The 24,254-nt window shown below is 35.0% G+C and overlaps 1 protein-coding gene across 1 annotated transcript in view; it reads right to left on the bottom strand.

Moving 5' to 3' along the window:
* Positions 1 to 24,254, bottom strand: part of flr (actin-interacting protein 1 flr) — a 306,602-nt gene that overhangs the window by 187,132 nt on the left and 95,216 nt on the right. The window contains exon 6 of the mRNA XM_067147455.2: positions 4,824 to 4,979. Within this exon, the coding sequence (XP_067003556.1) occupies positions 4,824 to 4,979 (156 nt within the window). The remainder of the gene's footprint in view (positions 1 to 4,823; positions 4,980 to 24,254) is intronic.

Raw genomic sequence — 24,254 nt, 5'->3', positions numbered from 1 at the left:
AAAGGTACAGTGTTAGGACTCAATTGAAAACCATACCTTTCTGATACTTTGATGTCTGTGAGTTCAAGGATGTGGTTTATACCCCAGTTAAATAAGAAAGGTGAAATGGGATCTCCTTGCATCACTCCACATTTGATGTTTATCTTATCTGTATGACCACGAGCAGTTTGAACTTGTGTTGTGTATTCTCTGAGAATGGTGACTAGTAACTTCTTAATGGATCTGGGTAGTATAGAGTTCTCTATTGTCGCCTTTAAGTGATTGTGTCCAATACTATCAAACGCTTTGTTGATGTCGAGGAATACTACGCAGCCCGAAATCTTTTTCATTATAGCTGTTCATAAAATGCCATCAACAATATTTACGTTAATGAAAGAGCCAGGGGTCATGACAAAACCTCTTTGGAACTGGTTCAAAGGGATGTATTCCCTTATAATTTTATCAAGGATCTTACTTTTAAAAAACGCTTCCTTTCTCCTCACAGATCAAGAAAAAACTAAATTAATAAACATGAACCCAGGACTACCCACTGCCAAAGCCCTCCCTAAAATTCACAAAACTAACATTCCCACCCGTCCTATTATCAATTACAGACGCAGTCCCCTATACAACACTTCTAAATTCATCCAAGCATTTTTACTAAAAAATTATCGATTTTTATCCAACAAATCTATCAAAAACACTTCTGATCTAATCAACAAATTAAAGAATTTTGAAATCCAACCAAATTTCTCTCTCCATTCTTTTGACATTGTAAACATGTACCCTAGTATTCCAATTTCAAAATTATTCCCCATTATAAACAACAACCTAAACAAATTCAGTAACCTAAGTAAACTTGAAATTCAAGACTTCATGTCTATTTTAAAATTAGTTCTCAACAATAATTATTTTACCTTTGACAACACCATTTATCAACAAGATGGCTTGGCTATGGGCTAACCAGCCTCTGGCATTCTTGCTGAAATTTACCTCGACTTCTTAGAAAACACAAAAATTAATAACAATAATTTCTCCAACATCCTCTTTTGGGCCAGATATGTCGACGACACATTAGTAATCTTAAATGAAGAAACAACCAACGCAGCCTCTACACTTCTTCATCTCAACAACTTAGACTAACATTAAATTCACCCTCGAATCAGAACACAACCAAACTCTTAATTTTCTAGACCTAACTATCACTAGACATCCTTCTTCTTTATCTTACAAAATTTTCAGAAAACCAACCCAAACAGCAACCACAATACGACAAGATTCTTCGCACCCTCAAGCTCATAAACGTGCTACTTATAACAGCTTAATTTTTCGTGCCTTTAACACCCCTATGTCCAAAAAAGATTTAAATAACGAATTAAACACCATCCGCAACATCGCTAAATTCAATGGCTTTAACAACTCCTTCATAAACCGCATCGTCAACAAATTCAAACACCGTCCAAAAACCACTTTATCTAAAGACACAATAAAACCAACTGCTTTTTCCACCTTCACTTTCACTCAGGATGCTTATAAAATAACTAATATTTTTTTAAAACATAACATGAAAATTTCTTTTAGAAGTAACAATAGAAATCTTGATATCTTACACAACTCTAAATCTCTAAATAAATCTAATGCTTTTTCTAAATCTGGTGTATACAGATTCAAATGCAACAACTGTAATTCCTCCTACGTCGGACAAACTGGCCGCAACTTCAATATCAGGTACTCTGAACATGTCAACGCCATTAAATACAACAGATTCTCTGCCATAGGACAGCACATACAAGACTCAAAGCATAGTTTCACCAGTATTGAAAATGACATGAAAATACTTAAGATCATTAACAAAGGCCCCCTCTTAAACATAACTGAAAATTGCTTTATCCACCTTGACCAGTACTTCAACCCTAATTTCAATTTAAACGACATTTCTGAAAAACCCAACATCCTTTTCGACTTTCTAATTCTTCTTCTCAAAAATTCCAAATTCCAAAACCCCAATTCTATTTTCCATGCCTTACAAAGTTCCCACCCACATTTTCTACCTCCAATAACCCACCCTCCTAACCCACCCTAAACTACCCCTCTTTCATTTCCCTATCTTATCCTTCTTCAACACCATTTATCTTAAATTTCCTTTATTCTTCTCTTATTTCACTATCACTCTTCCTCTACCGGTATTAATTTATTCTACCTTTAAAAAAAAAAATTTAAAAAAAAAACCACTACCTTCATTTCGGTTCTCCTCATTCAAATTTTAACACTTGTCTTGCGCCAACTTCGACTAGTTCAATCATAACCTACAATTTTTTCAATTTAAAAAATAGCGCACTGTGCATATATGTTTTCATTTGTTTTCCGATATTGCGCTTTTTACTGCATTTTTTTCTCTTTACAATTGTTTTTTCAAGTCAACTGTTTTCCAAGAACTCAGCAGGAGCACAATTATTCATTCAATTATACTGAATTGCGTTGTATATTTCTATATATACGTACTTAACTTTCCGCAACCGAGGCAAATACTGGACCTTCAGGGTATTCTCCATTCTACTTTGGGGTTCGAGACCACAGCGCATGACCTTGGATGTGCCGCGCTGATCACCGAGAGCTGGCAGTTTGCTTCTATAAATATATTCGTCTGCGACTTCAAAATATTTATGGATCTTCATATGTTGTTCGATAGTGTTGTGACTTTGTACCTGACAGAGTGTAAAAACTGACCCATTTGACTGTTCTCCACTATTCATAAACATTGAGAGACTTTACTTATCATTGCGTGTGCCGTACTGCCTTTCATAATATTACGTACTGTTTTATTTTAAGTGACTCACAATTTCTACCCCCATCATCAATTTATATTTCATCTTTTACCGATCCAGAGTTCACTTATTCTTTTTCATATGCATTGTTTTTCTTGTTTTTTATGTTTTAAACGGCTGACGATGACCTGGACTAGGGTCGAAACCGGTCCCATTTCTAATCACTATTAAATAAGAATATAATCACTACATTCCTTTCTTTTATGTATTGAATAGGTTGAACCTCTTTTTCAATTATTTAATTTTTAACGTCTTACTTAATATGCGCTGAATAATGGAGCAAAAACTAATCGGTCTCCATTTGGACAGATCATTCTCTTCACCGCCTTTATGTAGTAGAAGAACAGTTCTCGCTGCCTTGAGAACCTCAGGAATGAATCCACTTTCAAATATTCTTCTGATGATATGGGCTAAAATATTAGCAGCAAGTAGATTATAAACAGATTTCAATAAAACCTTATCCGGACCAGGGCTAGTGTCAATTGTTATGCTCTTGATAATGGAGAAAATTAACTCTTGAGATACTGAAGTTGTATCATCTAAGGTATCATTCGTATAATCAATATAGGAGTCTCATGCAGTAATTAGGGCTTTCAAATCTGTTTCTAAAATATCCTTCAACAACATCTTTCTCTTGTTTCAAATTATTACTTCTTTCGTCACTTAAAATTTTTCTAATTGCTTTCCTTTTTTGATAAAAATATTCATTTGAGTTAGTTCATACTCAAATTTAGCCTTCCGATCTTCACAATCATTCTTAGAGGATCTCTGTGGGTTAGTGGAGGTTTTATATCGTCTGTTGTTATTTCTGTAAGTGCCATGTTTATTAGCTTCGAAATATCTGGTAACTGGACTCTTTGGACCTGGCAGTAAGTCTGTAGCTGTGGCAAGGAAGTTTACAAAATTAGTGACTTGTTCATTGAATTCAGCATCATTCAATTCATGCTGAAAAATACCTAGCCATTTACTCAGTTCATCATGGTAAGGTTTAATTTTTTTGCTCTCTTTGATCAGAGGTTATTTCCAACTTCGTTGACTGACCATTTTTACTAGAAATAGGAATAGGATCTGAACGTAGAATCTTAGATTGGCTAGGTGTGGTCATAGATGGATTCAACAAGCAGGCTCTGTATTGCTCCGGGTGTGATTTACTTATATGTATCTTAAGACCTTTATACATTTGCCCGCAAAAAAAGACTTTGTGTTTTGTTATCAGTGGTACTCTTATTGGTGTCATTTGTAGCCATGGTATAGGATGTATAACCTCGATAATATAGTTACAGATTATATTTGTCAATGATGATAATTTGTAAGGCCTATAGACACTATTACTAAGAAACTGAAGAATATATCAAAGTAGTGATGTGAAAAAATACTTCGTCCTGTAAATGCAAACAATGAATTGAAGGTATCATAGTAGGATATTTAAAGAGAGTTAAAGAAGGCAAGAAGAGAGAAACAAAAATGTTGAGAACATAGCCTAATTCAGACATTGAATGATTAATGGACACAGAGCACTTGTATGATAACAAGCGGCTACCTTAGTAATTTGTTGGAATTACTGCCTAGATGGCGTTTGTTTATCTTTAGCTTTAGCTTTAAACCTAAAGCTACAGGACATATAAATCAACGCTGAACAATATAAATCAAAATGGCTGTCGTCCTGGCAAAAATTCAACTCACTTATTTAGTGAAAATTTTCTATAATGGGAGCACAGGTATGATAGATAACAACAACTGGGGCACTATACACCTCAGTACGCCACAAAGTACATGAATCAGCCTATAAATAAACATCATTCAGCTTGTTAAACCACTAATGCCACCCACTAGGATTCAGAAGGTTTCCACAATGGCCATCTGTAAATTGATATACCTTATTCTCCTGTTTTACTTTACATTATATATTTTTAATACTTGTAATATTTCAAAATGACCTCATTATTTTCCACTAACTGCATCCATGAGTTGTAATATATTTGCATTTAACCAATAGCAGATTTGTACACGTTTACTTACAGCATACACACCACCTTTATGAGCAGGGGAGCCTATCTCTCCAATCAGGTCAGCAGAAACACCATCATATAAAAATACTTTGCCATCAAAACCAGCTGATGCAAAATGGCTTCCATTGGGAGAATAACGCACAGCCTGCACGAACCGGGTATGTTCCTGTGAAAACACAATATTATATTACGACTAACAGATGAAAAATTCTGTATTAATATAGGGCAAGAAGAATACCGTATTTATGTGAATAATCCCCAAATATATATTAAAAAAAAAAAAAAATTGAGGTACGATACTGAGGTCCGGGTTTTATTTGCATCAAGGTTGGCAACACACTCCTTGTTCACATAGTTTTTGATGTTGGGTGTACAGTTATGCTTTGTGTAACTACAGATGGAATAAAACTGCCCCCATATGTCATATTTAAATGGAAAACAATTCAGACTTTTAATTCAAATCTGCCTTTACATTAAAAAAATAGTTTTTGCAGAGTAATTTAAATTGAAATAATGACATTAAGTTATTTATTAGACCACCTGATCAATACAAAATCGTCTTGGATGATTTACATAAATTTGTTAACTAATAGTGGTACATGTTTCACCTTCCCTGAAGGCATCATCAGCCATAGTCTTAACCTTAAATTAAAAATAAGCATCTAAATAACATGTAATAATGAAATGAATTTTAAAATCTTGAAGAGATTTGAAGTAAAATGACATTAAAAATAACAATGATAGTTTAAAAATACAATGCGATGAGATATAATAGTGGAAGTATTAACAAAATTAACATTAGAAGGCTGCTAAAAATAAGTGCAATGGATAAAACAACAGATTGTTATACAACAAGTAGTAAGATTGCATAAATAAAAAAAAGTTGATAGTCTGACGGTTATAATTAGACGGTGGTGAAAAATCGTATATAATCAAAGTAAAGAAGAGAATAAAAGTCAAAGTTTTTTCGTCATCGTCTAATTATAACCGCCAGACTATCAACTTTATTTTTATGCAATCTTACTACTTGTTGTATAACAATCTGTTGTTTTATCCATTGCACTTATTTTAGCAGCCTTCTAATGTTAATTTTGTTAATACTTCCACTATTATATTTCATCACATTGTATTTTTAAACCATCATTGTTATTTTTAATGTTATTTTACTTCAAATCTCTTCAAGATTTTAAAATTCATTTCATTATGACATTTTATTTAGACGCTTATTTTTAAGGTTAAGACTATGGCTGATGATGCCTTCAGGGAAGGTGAAACATGTACCACTATTAGTTAACAAATTTATGTAAATCATCCAAGACGATTTTGTATTGATCAGGTGGTCTAATAAATAACTTAATGTTATTATTTCAATCAAATATCATCAATACGGACCAAAAATGATATTTATCATATGTAATGTCAATGCCAACCAGGCAATAGTAAGACCTAACAAGTACTTGAACCTAAAAATTAAAATAGTCAAGATTTCTAGAGATATCAAGTTTCTTAAAGATTGCTTGAAATTAGAGTTCGTACCTAAATTTCTCAAATCTTTACAAAGAAAAGGTCATCCCTATTCAAAATCTAATGCCAGTCAGAAGAAAGTAAACAACATATGGTTGAAAAATGAAATTAAACTATTATACAAGAAGAAATCTCTACTAAATTTACAATTATATAGGACTCATTTGACCATCTCTCAGAAATTACCCCCACTTGAATGGAGCTCATTTTTAAGGTACAATGACCTTAAACTATCTTACGTATTAGACAAGTAACAGAAAACCCTAAACCATAAATTACTTTATCTTCAAGAAAACAAATGTAAAACTCCTGACCAAAATACAAACAACAAAGTGTCCCCTTCCCATTTGACTAACATTCCCACTACAATCAACCTATCTAATGCAACCTTCTCTAACCAAGAATTAAATCTATTAGATAAAGGCATCAAACATAATTGGCCTAATCACAAAAAAGCAGAAGACATCATCACTACCATCGCTGAAACCAAAACTAATATCGATAAACAAATCCCAATTGATAAACAGAATGACGTATGTTATGAAGTAAAAAAGAAACTCCCAACTTTGATTAATGAGATAACATCTAATAATAACCACAACGTATCGAAACAAATTCTAAACCTGAAATCCAAAATCCATAACAACAACGTAGTAATTACAAAAGCAGATAAGGGCAACACCATAGTAATAATGAACAAACAAGATTACATCAATAAAACTGAAACTTTTTTTCAGACAATACCTATACCTTAATTAACAAAGATCCAACAAACAAAATACAGTGTAACTTAAAGAACCTTCTTAAAAATTCGAACTTCATTTTAAATGATCAAGATTATCAGAAATTAACTGTAATGAACCCAAAATTACCTACAGTCAGATCACTGCCCAAAATTCATAAAAAGTATGTCCCCATTCGGCCTATAATTAATAGTAATAATAATCCTACCTATAAAAACTCTCAATTCTTACACAAATTCCTGAAAAAACACTTCAAATTTCACAACTCCAACCCCATAAAGAACTCGATCGAACTTTGTAATTCCCTAAATAAGTTCAGTCTACAACCAAACAACGTTTTATGTTCTTTTGACATCACCAACATGTATACTAATATCCCTATCAACAATACTATTAACATCATAAAAAACAATCTGTTGAAACATAGCACATTGAGTAAAATCAAAATTGATGAATGGTTAAAATTACTTAATTTCGTTTTAGACAACTATTTTACCTTCAATAAGAAAATTTACAAACAAGAAGGTCTAGCGATGGGAGACCCGTTATCTGGAATACTAGCCGATATATACATAGATAATCTCGAACATAGTAAGATTATTAATAACATCAACGGACTCTATCTTTGGCATCGCTATATTGATGATACCATAGCTATCATTGATAAACAAATCAACAACAGCAATAACATACTATCATTTCTCAACAACTTAGATAATAATATTAAATTCACTAAAGAAGATGAGTTCAAGAACTCTTTGAACTTCTTAGACATCAAAATCACACGAGCATTGAACAAATTAGATTTCCAAATATACAGAAAACCCACCTTTTCTCCAACAACCATAAAAAATGATTCTTTACATCCCAACTCACATAAAAAAGCCACTTATCATAGTTTAATATATAGAGCATTAAAGATCCCTATGTCCTCTATTAATTTAAAGAAAGAATTTCTATTCATTAAGGAAATAGCTAAATTCAATGGATTTAACACGAGTATGATTGATAAAATCATTAATAAAACCAAACTGAAACTAGCTACAAATTTAACTCCATTGAAACCCGTCAAACCAAAATACGCTAAATTCACGTTCACTAACCATAGCATTTATCCGATAACCAATTCATTAATGAAGCACGAAATAAAAATAGCCTACACAACAAAAAACACTAACCGTAATTTATTCTTCAATCACAACGATATTAACATCACAGACAATAGTTACTCTGGATCAGGAATATACAGATTGAAATGCTCTACATGTAATTTTTCTTACGTTGGCCAAACTGGCCGCAGCTTCTCCACCAGATACGCCGAGCATTACAATGCCCAAAGACACAACAAATTCTCTGCAATGGCCAACCACATGAGGGACACAGGGCATAAATTCACCACAATAGAACAAGACCTCCATATCCTAAAAAGAGTCGATAAAAGTAAACTCATGACAGAATATGAAAACTTATTTACTTTCCACGACCAACATTTTAATAAAGATAAGAACCTAAATGACACTATTGATAAAAAAAAGCCCCTTGTATGAACATATTCTTATTTTATTACGAGAATCAACTCCCCTCACCAACATATTCTTAAAAATCTTCAACCTCACATCAATTAGCGTTCCATTAAAAATAAATGTGATAGAAAGGAAGGTCTTAAAAGTAGGACTGTTAGGCAGTACCATATGGCTGATAAAACAGGCATGGGGCAGTTTCTAAAAAGTAACTATGATCGGTGGAAAACGATAAATAAAAATGTAAACAGACTCTGGGATGGGTTTAAAGAAATTGTTGAGGAATGCGAAAACAGGTTTGTACCTTTAAGGATGGTAAGGAATGGTAAAGACCCACCTTATTATAATAGAGAAATAAAGAGACTAAGAAGGAGGTGCAGACTGGAAAGAAATAGAGTTAGAAATGGCTGTGGAAGTAAGGAGAAATTGAAGGAACTTACTAGAAAATTGAATCTAGCAAAGAAGGCAGCTAAGGATAACATGATGGCAAGCATAATTGGCAGTCATACAAATTTTAGTGAAAAATGGAAGGGTATGTATAGGTATTTTAAGGCAGAAACAGGTTCCAAGAAGGACATTCCAGGAATAATTAATGAACAAGGTGAGTGTGTATGTGAAGATCTTCAAAAGGCAGAAGTATTCAGTCAGCAGTATGTAAAGATTGTTGATTTCAAGGATAATGTCGAGATAGAGGAGGAGACTAAGGCCAAAGAAGTAATAAAATTTACATATGATAACAATGACATTTACAATAAGATACAAAAGTTGAAAACTAGAAAAGCGGCTGGAATTGATCAGATTTCTGGGAATATACTAAAGACAATGGGTTGGATATAGTACCTTATCTTAAGTACTTATTTGATTATTGTTTGGTCGGAGGAGCTATACCAGATGAATGGAGAGTTGCTATAGTAGCCCCTGTGTATAAAGGAAAGGGTGATAGACATAAAGCTGAAAATTACAGGCCAGTAAGTTTGACATGCATTGTATGTAAGCTTTGGGAAGGCATTCTTTCTGATTATATTAGACATGTTTGTGAAATTAATAACTGGTTCGATAGAAGGCAATTTGGTTTTAGGAAAGATTATTCCACTGAAGCTCAACTTGTAGGATTCCAGCAAGATATAGCAGATATCTTGGATTCTGGAGGTCAAATGGACTGTATTGCGATTGACCTGTCTAAAGCATTTGATAGGGTGGATCATGGGAGACTACTGGCAAAAATGAGTGCAATTGGACTAGACAAAAGAGTGACTGAATGGGTTGCTATATTTCTAGAAAATAGATCTCAGAGAGTTAGAGTAGGTGAAGTTTTGTCTGACCCTGTAATAGTTGAGAGGGGAGTTCCTCAGGGCAGTGTTATCGGACCTTTATGTTTTCTTATATATATAAATGATATGAATAAAGGAGTGGAATCGGAGGTAAGGCTTTTTGTGGATGATGTTATTCTCTATAGAGTGATAAATAAGTTACACGATTGTGAGCAACTGCAACGTGACCTCGAAAATGTTGTGAGATGGACAGCAGGCAATGGTATGTTGATAAACGGGGTTAAAAGTCAGGTTGTGAGTTTCACAAATAGGAAGAGTCCTCTCAGTTTTGATTACTGCGTTGATGGGGTGAAAGTTCCTTTTGGGGATCATTGTAAGTATCTAGGTGTTAATATAAGGAAAGATCTCCATTGGGGTAATCACATAAATGGGATTGTAAATAAAGGGTACCGATCTCTGCACATGGTTATGAGGGTGTTTAGGGGTTGTAGTAAGGATGTAAAGGAGAGGGCATATAAGTCTCTGGTAAGACCCCAACTAGAGTATGGTTCCAGTGTATGGGACCCTCACCAGGATTACCTGATTCAAGAACTGGAAAAAATCCAAAGAAAAGCAGCTCGATTTGTTCTGAGTGATTTCCGACAAAAGAGTAGCGTTACAAAAATGTTGCAATGTTTGGGTTGGGAAGAACTGAGAGAAAGAAGAAGAGCTGCTCGACTAAGTGGTATGTTCCGAGCTGTCAGCGGAGAGATGGCGTGGAATGACATTAGTAGACGAATAAGTTTGAATGGTGTTTATAAAAGTAGGAAAGATCACAATATGAAGATAAAGTTGGAATTCAAGAGGACAAACTGGGGCAAATATTCATTTATAGGGAGGGCAGTTAGGGATTGGAATAACTTACCAAGGGAGATGTTCAATAAATTTCCAATTTCTTTGAAATCATTTCGGAAAAGGCTAGGAAAGCAACAGATAGGGAATCTGCCACCTGGGCGACTGCCCTAAATGCAGATCAGTATTGACTGATACTTCTAACTCATAACGTTACAAGCTATCTTTGTCACCGTCAAATGGTAAGTGCACACGATTCTACTTCAATATTTTCAAATATCTTTTCACACAATTAACTCTACGTTTCTTGCTTCCTTTTACAGATTCCACTATTGTATGCTTTTTCAACTAGAATATCTACAAACGCACAATTTACAACATTTGAGCATTACTTCAAATTTTGAGATGGTCCATAGAGATCCTATTTGAAACTGTTCTTCAACTTCTATTCTACAACTTCATATCCTCAACGTGTTCTACAACTTCACCATATGCCTCTGACTTTCGTCTTTTATCTTCAAGATCATGATTAACTTCGGATCTCTCGACTAACTTTGACTTTTATTCTCTCTTCTTTACTTTGATTATATACGATTTTTCGCCATCGTCTAATTATAACCGCCAGACTATCAACTTTATTTTTATGCAATCTTACTACTTGTTGTATAACAATCTGTTGTTTTATCCATTGCACTTATTTTAGCAGTCTTCTAATGTTAATTTTGTTAATACTTCCACTATTATATTTCATCACATTGTATTTTTAAACCATCATTGTTATTTTTAATGTTATTTTATTTCAAATCTCTTCAAGATTTTAAAATTCATTTCATTATTACATGTTATTTAGATGCTTATTTTTAATTTAAGGTTAAGACTATGGCTGATGATGCCTTCAGGGAAGGTGAAACATGTACCACTATTAGTTAACAAATTTATGTAAATCATCCAAGATGATTTTGTATTGATCAGGTGGTCTAATAAATAAATGTTATTATTTCAATCAAATATCATCAATACGGACCAAAAATGATATTTATTACATGTAATAGAGTAATTTAAATTCAAATTTTCTCAACGTCACGATAGAACGCACCTTCCGGAATGTGCAGGGGTAGCTTTCTGCACTTTCACACACTTCTGTGTGTCTACAGTGTGTTTCATAGTTGCTATTCACTATGAACTATTCACCGTTTTAAGGAACGCCACATTATCACATAGCAGGCAGTGTGCAGAGAAACAGAATCCCAAACACTGGCGATGCCGACAGTTGGCGAAAAAGCGTGGTCCATAATTATAATCAATTCGTATGCACCAAACAATATTGTCAATGCCAATGAGACTATTTTTTTTTAATTTTTTTTTTTTTTTTTAATGCCGAGATCAAACGGCCTTATGGTTTTAAAGGAGATAAGGTCACCGTACTGTGTTGCAATGCAGACGAAAGTGAGAGACTTGCTACTCCCTCCCCTCGTCATAGGAATGTTTGATAAGCCACGGTGTTTTAAGGGTAACGGGTACTTTCTGTGCAAGTACAAGGCATATAAAATGCATACAATACAGTAATCCAATGAATAAAGCACTTAATGGTTACGTTTGCCAGTGCATTATTTGAATACTGTAAATGCGTCTTGTTGGATGTAATTTGGAATATTTTTTTCGTGGCATTTGAAAGGTTTAAACTGTGAATAATGTTAATTGCATGCAGTAATGTGTCTTAGAATATTTTGTGACGCGGCAAGGGTTGGCATTTAAAGTAATAAACTTCATGGTTGGGTTCCGTATTGAGTTAAGACTTAACTTCAAATGAATACAAGATTTATTGCTCCACCTTCTCAATACTTAAAATCATACAACGTTTAACAAAACATCACAATATGATAGTGTCAGGTACTAATTTTGGTCCATATCCCGGACCATCATCAGCCAAGCCGAAATTGCAAGTAAAAGACATAAACTAAATTAATATGGATGAACATGAGGAAGGATGGTAGTGGAATGACATACAAATAAAAACCTTATACATAAGTTACAATAAATATGATCAGAATGTTAAAATTAACAAATGAATAATATAATTGTGATGTTGTTTAAAATTTCTTGATGCCAAAGTCTAGGTTGACGGTTGGACTCGTGTTGCACATTTGAATTCAAGTGAAGTCTTAGTTTTCTGGAAAGTTCCGAGGGCAAGTTCCACGATGGCGCAGAGGGAATTGTCCAATATGACCAATATAGACTTGACGAATTGAGAAAGCTGGACTTGTTCTATGCAGCTTAAGCAAATGCTGTGTTTACTTGCAATTTCAGCTTGGCTGATGATGGTCCGGGATATGGACCGAAACTAGTACCTGACACTATCATATTGTGATGTTTTGTTAAACGTTGTATGATTTTAAGTATTGAGAAGGTGGAGCAAATTCTTGTATTCATTTTAAGTTAAGTCTTAACTCAATACGGAACCCAACCATGAAGTTTATTACTTTAAATGATGAAGCTAACCAAGCCAAAAGAAAAGCCTTTCAATATCTAGGCATTAAATTAAAAATAGCCAAATTGGACAAAGACATAAATTTTCTCAAGAAGTGCGTTCAGTTCGATCTAACACCAAATTTCTTAAGACAAAACAAAAAGAAACATCGTATTTCATTACAAACTTCTAAAACTCAAACCGAGACTAACAAAATCTGGTTGAAAGATGAAATCAAGTTTTTGTGTAAGAAAAAATCATTTCTGAACCATAAATTACACGAGTCTCACCTCGCGGCAACTAAAACGCTATCTAAGGCACATTGGACAATCTTTTTCCAATCAGTTGAAGATAAATTATTTTTAGACCTATCTAGAAAACAACTTACTTTAGAAAATAAATTGGCAAAACTAAAGAAATCCAAATCGCAGGACCATCGAATTAAACGCAATAATAGACCAGCAAATGACTGTACCCAATTCCATTCACCCATAATCAATCTATCCCATACTCCCTTAAATGCAAATGAAGAAATAATTTTAGCCAAGGGCCCAAAACATAATTGGCCCGATTCGAACACAACCAACTCAATCATCACAATGATAACAGAATTGGAACTGGCCATTTCTAAAACACCATCAGACACACAGGACGAACTAAGATACGAAATCAAAAAGTAGCTTAACAACTTCCTCTCTCGTAAGAATTCACCTAATTTTTCCAATTCTAACAACAAGAACATACAAACTGACCTAAAACTTCTACATGCCCTGAAAAAGAAAATCGAAGATAACGACTTTAATCGTAACCAAGGCTGACAAAGGTAACACGACGGTCATCATAGATAAGAATGAATATATCAGCAAAACATCCGATTTCTTTAAAGATAGTTCCTTCTCTATAGTTAAAAAAGATCCCATACAAAAAACCAGAGACTCCTAAAACAAACCTTAAAAAATTCTTCCTTTCTGTTCACTGAACATGAAAAAAGCCAGCTCATTAATATGAACCCCGGACTTCCCACGGCTAGAGCCCTCCCTAAAATTCATAAAGCCGGTATACCCATTCGCCCAATTATCAACTTCAGACTGAGTCCCCTTTATAAAACTACGCAATTTATCCAAAAGTTTCTAAGTAAAAATTACCTCTCTTCATCTAAAAAGTCTGTTAGAAACTCCTTCGAATTAATAGACAAACTTAATAACTTCAATATGCGACCTGAATATTCACTCCATTCTTTCGATATTATTAATATGTACCCCAGTATACCAATTTCTAAATTAATTCCCATTATCAAAAATAATCTACAAAAAAACGGTCTCCTAAGTAAACTGGAAGTCCAAGACTTTATCACACTGCTTAAATTGGTAGTTAACAACAACTTTTTTATGTTTAATGGTACTATTTACCAACAAAACGGTCTAGCAATGGGTTCACCGGCTTCCGGGATTCTCGCGGAAATCTATCTAGATTTTCTCAAGAATACAAAAATCAACAATAAATTTGATAACATCCTCTTTTGGGCTAGATACGTCGACGATGTCCTTGTAGTTATTAACGAGAATCTACAAGATGCTAATACTACACTTCAAACATTAAATAACATTGATCCTTACATTAAGTTCACTTTGGAGTCAGAAATAGATCAAAAAATCAATTTTTTGGATCTCACCATTACTAGACAACAGGAATCCTTAACCTACAAGATATTTAGAAAACCCACTCAATCGGCCGTCACAATTTGACAAGATTCATTTCATCCCTTCCCCCACAAAAAAGCAACTTATAACAGTCTCATACATAGAGCATTTAACGTACCCATGAACAAAAAAAGATCTTCACACGGAACTGAATACTATCCGTCACATTGCTAGATTCAACGGCTACAATAATCAGTTCATAGAAAATATCATTAGTAAACACAAATTCCGACCTAAGACCACACTTAAAAAAGAAGATTCTAAACACGACTATCTCCACTTTTACCTATGTCAATGGAATTCACATAATTACTAATGTTTTAAAGAAAAAAGGCATGAAAATAGCCTTCAAAACCAGCAACAACAATATGCAAATATTACATAACACTTCACATATTAATAAAATAAACAGATACCGTAAAACGGGGTAACTTCGGCCATCCAGGGTAAATTCGGCCAGTGACGCATGGCAACACTGATTTTTTCCTGCCCCCTATACTATAAAAGATGAATCATTTGCAACAACTAAAATACGCGCGCAATAGTATGCTCTATCAATACTCACTGGTTCAAAGGATATAGGCGGGCTCATTGTCGAGTAAAGCGATTTGTTTCACAGCACAGATTATTGTCTTGTTGGGTAAGATTGAAAAACAAACTGTTCTCCAGCCCCAGAATCTGATTCTCTACTCCAGCTGTTTATGGTGTTAGAAAGTAAGTAATGCCTGGTAACTGATTAACTGAATTTGATGCATTTTATTCAAATAGGTTTTTCATGGGATAGTTTTGTGATAAAAGTTGTCCTCTTCCAGGGTAACTTCGGCCATGCCAAGAAGATACAAGAACGTTTCAGGCGGCCGCGGGTATTGCAATTACAATCCCGTTTAGCTAAAGAACGCATTAGAAGAGATTAGGAAAGGCACTATAATGATTCGGCAGGCCTCGGAGAAATATGCTGTTCCGCGATCGACCCTGCAAGACAAGCTGAATAAGCAGCACACGGGAAAAATAGGACGTCCAAGCATTCTTTCAGCTGAGGTTTGCGTTGACGTTTATATGCAACTGCTTCATTTATACCCCTGAGGTATTGCTAACCGAGATATTTTATTTACGTATTATCTCTGGTGTTTGTTTTCAGGAAGAAGCTGATCTCATTCATGGGCTTACTACGTGTGCTATATGGGGATATCCGTTAACACCTGGAGACATCAGAATTGTGGTGAAGGATTATCTACACAGAGAGGGAAAAACAATTTCCATCTTCAAAGATAATGTGTCTGGTGCAGGCTGGCTCAAAAGTTTTCTTGATAGACATCGAGATTTATCGTTTCGCTTTGCGGAAAATATCAAACGTGCTAGAGCCTCCGTAGTATCGGAAGAAATTGGTGAATACTTCTACAATTTAGAAACAACACTGGACGGAATTCCTCCAGAAAATATTATAAACTATGATGGGACTAATTTTGTAGATGATCCGGGTAAAGTTAAAGTGATTATAAAAAGAGGAAGTAAACACCCTGAGAGCATTACTGACTCATCAAAGAGTGGAACTTCTGTCATGTTGGCAGGAACAGGCTCAGGAGAGTTGTTGCCTCCATATGTGCTCTATCGAGCCAAACATTTGTACCCAGGCTGGACGGAAGGTGGTGTCACTGGTGCACATTATAACAGAAATGAAAGTGGTTGGTTTGATATGGCTATTTTTGAGGAATGGTTTTCTACAATTTGCCTGCCGTATCTCAAGAAGTTACCTGGTAAAAAAGTAATAATAGGTGACAACCTGTGCAGCCATCTGTCAATGGAAGTAATCAGACAGTGTGAGAACAACAATATATGGTTTGTGCTCCTGCCACCAAATTCAACTCATCTAACGCAGCCATTGGATGTTGCACTTTTCCGTCCACTTAAAATGTCTTGGAGGAAGCAGCTGAACAAATGGAAGAATAAGAATAGAGGAACCCTGCCTAAAACAGAATTTCCCAGAGTTTTCAAGACGGCCCTGGAGGATATAGGGGATGAAAGGTTGAAAAGTAGCCTGAAATCTGGCTTCAGAGCTGCAGGACTGTCCTAAAAAGACTTCCTGACTTTACCGAAAATCAGAGTTCGGAAAAGTCATGGAGCGAATCGTTCACGAATCTCCTGAACACATCTCGATTGGCAGAGAAGAATAATTCCAGATTGAAAGGTAAACGACTGAATGTGAGGCCTGGACGAAGTGTAACCACAAACCACATATCAGAGCAACCCCAAGATGAACAGGAGCAGCTTGAAGAAAATGATGAACTTTGCAGCCAAGGACAGAGAATTTTAACCGAGGACAGGACGGCAAGTTTGGAAATGCAAGTAGATGGGACTGATGAATATGAAGTAGGAAACTTCGTACTTGTAAAATTTTCCAAGGACAAAATTCAGCGATTTTATGTTGGAGAAGTTAAAGAAACTGGAGAGCACTTGTTAGTGAAGTTTTTGAGGAAGAAAGCTGGAAAGGATGTGTACTTCACTTTCCCAGTTATTGATGATGAATGTGACATCCAGAAAGATGATATTGTGAGGAAATTGGAAGTTCGGGATCCAGTCAGACGTGGGCGATACAAATTCAAGAGCTTAATTGACTTGGCCAGATATATTTTAATGTAGACGCCAGTGTATTGTGAGAACAATCGAAAAATATTTTATTTTTTGAACTTGTTTCTTTCTTCATACATTGGACTCTACAGAGAATATGATTTTGCTATCTTCATTATCTTTCAAGTCAGTAAAATTAGTTATGTAATATAATGCATAATTTTTATATCATTGAGTGCTTATAGGCTTAAGTTAAATAAACTTGTTTCTTCTTTGGGGAAAATGTGAGTTATTTGGAAATATCTTGTAAATTTGATCACTGTACGTCTGTTTTACCCCGAATGGTTTTAATTTGTTTGCCCATTATTGATATCGGGCTTTTTACAAGTTTTTAAAAAACTTTTACAGTGGCCGAAGTAATACTAAGTCGGAGGAAACTTTGTTTTTTGAGTTAGTTATACGGTGGCCGAAGATACCCCAAAACACGGGGTAACTCCGGCCGCTTTTTCGATAATCAAAATTCATTACTGAATTACAATTACTATTATGTACATACATAACAATGAAGAAAAAATACGGCAGAACTTATATTATATTTTTCAGAAAATTAGAGAGAAAATTTGAAATATATATTTTCAAAATACACGAAAAAGTGGCCAAAGTTACCCTGTTTTACGGTACTCAAAATCTACAGAATCAGATGTAGCACATGTTCTTCTTACATAGGGCAGACCGGTAGGAGTTTCAATATCAGATACTCTGAGCATTTTAACACAGCTAAATACAAGTTTTCTGCCATCGGCCAACATATAGTCGATTATAACCATAGTTTCACGAACATTGAAACAGACATGGACATACTCGAAATAGCTAAAAAGGGATCTCTACTCAACATAATTGAGAGCTTTTACATACATTTGGATCAATATTTCAATGACAACTACAATCTTAACGAAATTACCGAGAATCCCAACATTTTATTCGATCTTTTCATTTCCTATTATAGGAAAAACAAATCAACTGTTAATAAACCTTTCTTTAAATCAATTAAGGGTCCCCTTCCATCTCAAATTCCAATAACTTCCCTCTCTCCTAACCCGCCCTGAACCATTTCCCCCTTCCTTCCCTCCCTGTCTCCTTCCACACTTACGTCATCCTTCCCCTCCGCATCCCTTCTCCTCTCCTGCTGATCTACACTGCGTGACGCTCACTCTGTCTGTTGCACTCCTTCCAATAGCTTGTTCAAAACAAATGCAAGGTGAGTACTCGTTATTTCACACACACACACACACACACACACACACACACACACACACACACACACACACACACACACACACCCCCCTCCCTCCCTTAGTAATTTCTTTATCAGATTTTCCGAGTTAATTCTAATTTTGTTCTTCAGGTTCTTTGGGTTCCGACTGAATTGAGACTTCCTTTAAACACGGCATTTGCTTAAGCTACATAGAACAAGTCCAGCTTTCTCAATTCGTCAAGTCTATATTGGTCATATTGAACAATTCCCTCTGCGCCATCGTGGAACTTGCCCTCAGAACTTTCCAGAAAACTAAGACTTCACTTGAATTCAAATGTGCAACACGAGTCCAACCGTCAACCTAGACTTTGGCATCAAGAAATTTTAAACAACATCACAATTATTTTATTCATTTGTTAATTTTAACATTCTGATCATATTTATTGTAACTTATGTATAAGGTTTTTACTTTTATGTCATTCCACTATCATCCTTCCTCATGTTCATCCATATTATTATTATTATGTGCGTATGGACCCAATGGATCACGCAAAGCTCTAACGATTCTGTTTTCTGAGTTGCCAAACAGCTCTCATCCTTTCTCCGTGGATCCTTTTTCGTTCTTCTGTCCACTTTGCTCCAGTCTTCTTTTTCACTTCGTTCTCTGGTTGCACTTTCCATCCATTAATTTTTTTCCTATAAAGGTTTCTGTCCGCGGTGTCATTTGAGTTTATCTGGGCTTTTTCCAGATCCTTCTTCACTTCTAGTACCCATGGAATGTTTTTTAGATGTTCTATGTAAGAGAGAATCTTGTGTGTCAGTCTACTTGCCGGCAATCTGTGGACGTGCCCATAGAATTTCAGACGTCTTTTGCGGATGTCTGCTGCAATGTTGGAATGCTCTTCTGTCTCTTTGCGTGACCTCATTCTATATCCATCTTCTGTTTTTCGGGGGCCGAGAATTTTCCTCAGGATTCTTCTTTCTTCTTTTAAAATGTTTTCTAGGTCACCTTTCCCGTTCAGTGTAAGGGTCTCGCTGGCATATAAGACTTCGGGCTTTATTACTGTATTATAGTGTCTGATCTTTGCATGGCGGGACAAGCACTTTTTATTGTATATGTTGTGAACCCTACCGTAGGCTTTCCGAAATTTTTGTAGGCGAATTTTCTGGGCAGCCTTCTCGCCTCCCGTTGGTTCAAGTATTTCTCCCAAGTACTTGAAGTGTGGTACTCGGTTGATTTGCCCATGTGTCGTGTTCAAATTTTGGATGTCAAATTTTGAGCAGAAGAACTTAGTCTTTTCAAAGGAAATTTGTAGGCCAACCTTTCCAGCACATTCGCTAAGGGTTTCAATTTGTTTAACGGCTGTGAATACATCATCTGTAAGTATGGCCAGGTCATCTGCAAAAGCGAGGCATGATATCTCAATACCGTCTTTGGGTCGTCCTAGTCGTATGGGGCGCCAGTATCCCATATCTTTCAATACCTTTTCCCACTCGCGGATGACTTTGTCTAGGACGAGGTTGAAAAGAAGCGGAGATAAGCCGTCACCTTGTCGGACGCCAGTTTTAATCGGGAATGGTTCAGAGATCTCCCATATTAATTTAGTTTATGTCTTTTACTTGCAATTTCGGCTTGGCTGATGATGGTCCGGGATATGGACCAAAACTAGTACCTGACACTATCATACTGTGATGTTTTGTTAAACGTTGTATGATTTTAAGTATTGAGAAGGTGGAGCAATAAATCTTGTATTCATTTTGAGTTAAGGGTTGGCATTTCTGAATTACGAGTTGGCGGTTAATTTGAAATTACGTAATTCAAAGTCACATTTTTGCGCCTCTACGACTTTGAATTAACGAGGTTTTACTGTATCGAAAACTACCTAACAAACAAATTCGAAGGTGTGTCTGATCCAAGTGTTTACATTGCACGAAAAGAATTATCCACTACTGGTCCCGTTACTCTCAGAGTAAAAAGAATCGCGTGTGAGAAGTGTTTTAGACGTGGAGTGTGATGAATCTGTAAGTAATTTAGGAGAGGATTCTAGTGATGTACGATACACAGTATCTTCCGATCTACAGCGAATTGAGCCTACTGCAAGTTCAGATTAATGAAATACCTGTCACGTAAGAATTTGCCAATTTTCATGGCAAATATATTTTATAGCAGTGATAATGCATTTTTATTATGTCAAATATGTTCAGGCAAATTAGCTATATCTGCCATGTTCATATTTGTGTAAAGACCACGTGGAACTCAAGGAGTGATATGAAATGTTTGTTTATGCCTATGTTACTCTTTCGCTTGAAGGAATTTTAGATAGTTTTTTTTTAATTATGCCTCATAAAATTAGGGTGCAAGGATTATTCGGTGGTGGGGGTTATTTGAGTAAATACGGTATAATAAGAAATAAATTTATTTCTTATAATTGCACTTCAATACGGTATGTATAGATAAGAGAGAAACAGCTGGAGTCATCTACAAGATGACAACTTGGATCTATATTCATATTTAAAGATCATTATAGTAAATGCCCCAAAACAGCATTTCTCAACCTTTTTAAACATTAGGACCACTAAAATGTCTGAAATAATTCTACGGATCACTATTTTCTGTGGACCGTTTTTCTTTTTCTTTTACATTTGTGGATTTTCTTAATATTTGGGACACATTGAACCATAATAATGTAACTAGCTATATTACCCGGTGCTGCTCAGTCACTTTACTGAATGTTTACTTTTAGGCTTTTTATTACCTGTTAATCATGTAGGAAGCAAATTTTTGAAGATTTCATTAATGTGACATTGACTGATATTTTACAAACTACTTTTATTTTATAGTTATTGCTATGGAGACTGAACATGGATTTAAATGGCATGCAGTGTGTCACAATTTATATCAGCGACAATGAAAACTATTGATTCGAGACTAATATCAGTAGTTTTTGGTAATTTTTTTGATGTCTCAAACACTCCCTAAGGTGCTAGGGATGTCTTACCACCACAGTGTTTTTTCCAGATAAGTGACACGTGTACTAAGTTTCAATTCAAAAATAATAAAGGTGTTCACTAATCCACCTATTCAATACTTTATTTCCACTTAAAGTGGTTACATAAACTCAATAACACTTATTTGGGACATGTTTCGCCCGTAATTTAGGCCATCTTCAGCCTAAAATAATCTTCAAAAGTACATATAATACAAATAGAAGCTAAAAGATTAGCTAGTTACCAAAATTTGGTACATACAAATGTGAATATCGATACATTAATATAAACGTGTTAATGGAACACTGTCAATGATCATACTAAAACTATCTTAATATATAAGTAATAATAATAACAACGCAAACGTTTCCACCTTTTCAATACTACAATATATTCACAAAATTACAAATTACACAGTACTAGTTTCGACCCATCTAGGGGTCATCATCAGCCGTATTGGAGCAAAGATCATTTGTGGCGAAATCCTAAGAAAATGTTATTTTAAAGAATAACAAGTGAAATGAGATGTTATGGTAATAGTTAATAATACAAGGAATATACATACTAAGAGGTTTTTAACAAAGAATAAAGTATAAATGGGGTGTTGTAAAAATTATAATCATGGAAATCAGTAAGTTCTTGTATTGAAATGAAATATGGCTTAGGAAGAGGGCTTAAGGTGGGGCTGAAGGGTGCGGGAGAAAGTGTAATTGTCTTGGAAAAGTACCTTTGATTAAATTTAGGATTGAGTTTAGGTTGGCTGCATTATTGTTTCTGAGGAAAGTGATAAATAGATCGAAGAGTATGTTGGGTTTCTCTGAGATTTCATTGAGATTGTGACTGGCATTAAAGTATTGGTCTAGGTGTATGAAATTCATAACCATCAATAAAACTATCTTGTCAGAGACTAAAACTTCCTCCATTAAAAATACGTATTTCTAATTAAAATGGTTAAAATAAAAATGTTTGTGGATTCACCAATGTGATAACGCATATACTGCCAACAAAATGAGAGCGTAAACATAAGCACAAAAACGTATGTCATGTACATAACATGTTCAAGGCCGCTATTAAAGTCGTAAACATAAAGGTATTAAAACATTCAAAGGTAGATATACGTCAAGACGAAACTGAAACATCAGTTGAATTATCACAGAAGAAGTGGCTCTTTGTACAGGTAGGAAATATTGTCAGAGACCTTTGTCGAGAAATGCCAGTAGATTCTGGAATAATGTTCAGTGTTTGTTGCAAGTTGTTACTTGTTATCTACCGTTGCGTTACTAACCGCCCTTCTGTTGGCTCTGAGTCTCATATTGTAACTGTGCTGCAGAGACGGTAGCGATCTCTGAGGGGAAGGAATGGGGGAGTGTGGAAGGGAGGAGAGGATGGGTGGAGTTAACTGTGACGAGGCTGACGAAGGGGCGGAGTTATCAACTTTGCTGGAAGTAGGCCTATAATCCGTAGCTATGAGTGGAATATTAGAGTATGAAGAATTAAATATATTAGGTATCCTAACTTTATCTGAACTGACCGTCTTTAATAATTTAGGCGTTAATTCACGTAACATGCTATTACTGTCTGTGATGTCATTAAGATTCTGATCCTTATTATACGTCTGGTCTAAAGAGATTTATAAAAAGTTCGTTCAACATTCTTCCTTTTTCTATATTATTTCTAATTATCGCTGCATCTTTCCCTATGGATTCAAATCGGTGACCAGTCTCCCTCATATGCAGACTCATCGCTGAGTATTTTCTACGTTTTTCCGCGTTAACATGTTCCATGTATCTTGTCATAAAGCTTCTCCCAGTTTGTCCAACATATGAAAAATTACACTGTGTACATTTGACTCTGTATACTCCCGATCCCATATAACGTTTTTTGTCATAATTAACTTTTTTATGATTAAAGAATATGGATTGGTTAGTATTAGTAGTTCTAAAAGCTATATTAAAATTATGTTTTTTGAACACGTTAGTAATCTGGTGTATAGCTGGATTGTTATAATTGAGTGTAGCATACTCAGTCTTTTTGGTTTTGTCTGGTATCAGATTCGTGGATAACCTGTTCTTAATTTTATTGATCAGTCTATTGATCATTCCTATTTTGAAACCATTCTGTTTAGCAAGATTCCTAATATAATTCAACTCTGTCTTCAAATTCTTGGGAGATAGAGGAATTCTAAATGCTCTGTATATTAGACTGTGAAAAGAACTTAAGTCTCTGACAAGATATAGAATGATCATTGACAGTGTTCCATTAACACATTTTTATTAATGTATCAATATTCACATTGTATGTACCAAATTTTAGTAACTAACTAATCTTCTAGCTTCTATTTGTATTATTATTTGTACTTTTGAAGATTATGTTAGACTGAAGATGCCCTAAATTAAGGGCAAAACATGTCCCAAATAAGTGTTATTGTGTTTATGTAACCACTTTAAGTGGAAATTTTTTATATTTTTTTTTGCTAGTTGCTTTACGTCGCACCGACACAGATAGGTCTTATGGCGACGATGGGATAGGAAAGGGCTAGGAATGGGAAGGAAGCGACCGTGGCCTTAATTAAGGTAC

Source organism: Anabrus simplex, chromosome 5 (assembly GCF_040414725.1).
Source record: "Anabrus simplex isolate iqAnaSimp1 chromosome 5, ASM4041472v1, whole genome shotgun sequence".
Taxonomy (NCBI): Eukaryota; Metazoa; Arthropoda; class Insecta; order Orthoptera; family Tettigoniidae; genus Anabrus; species Anabrus simplex.
Note: the sequence above shows the minus strand (reverse complement) of the source record. Positions and strands in the feature narration are given on the sequence as shown.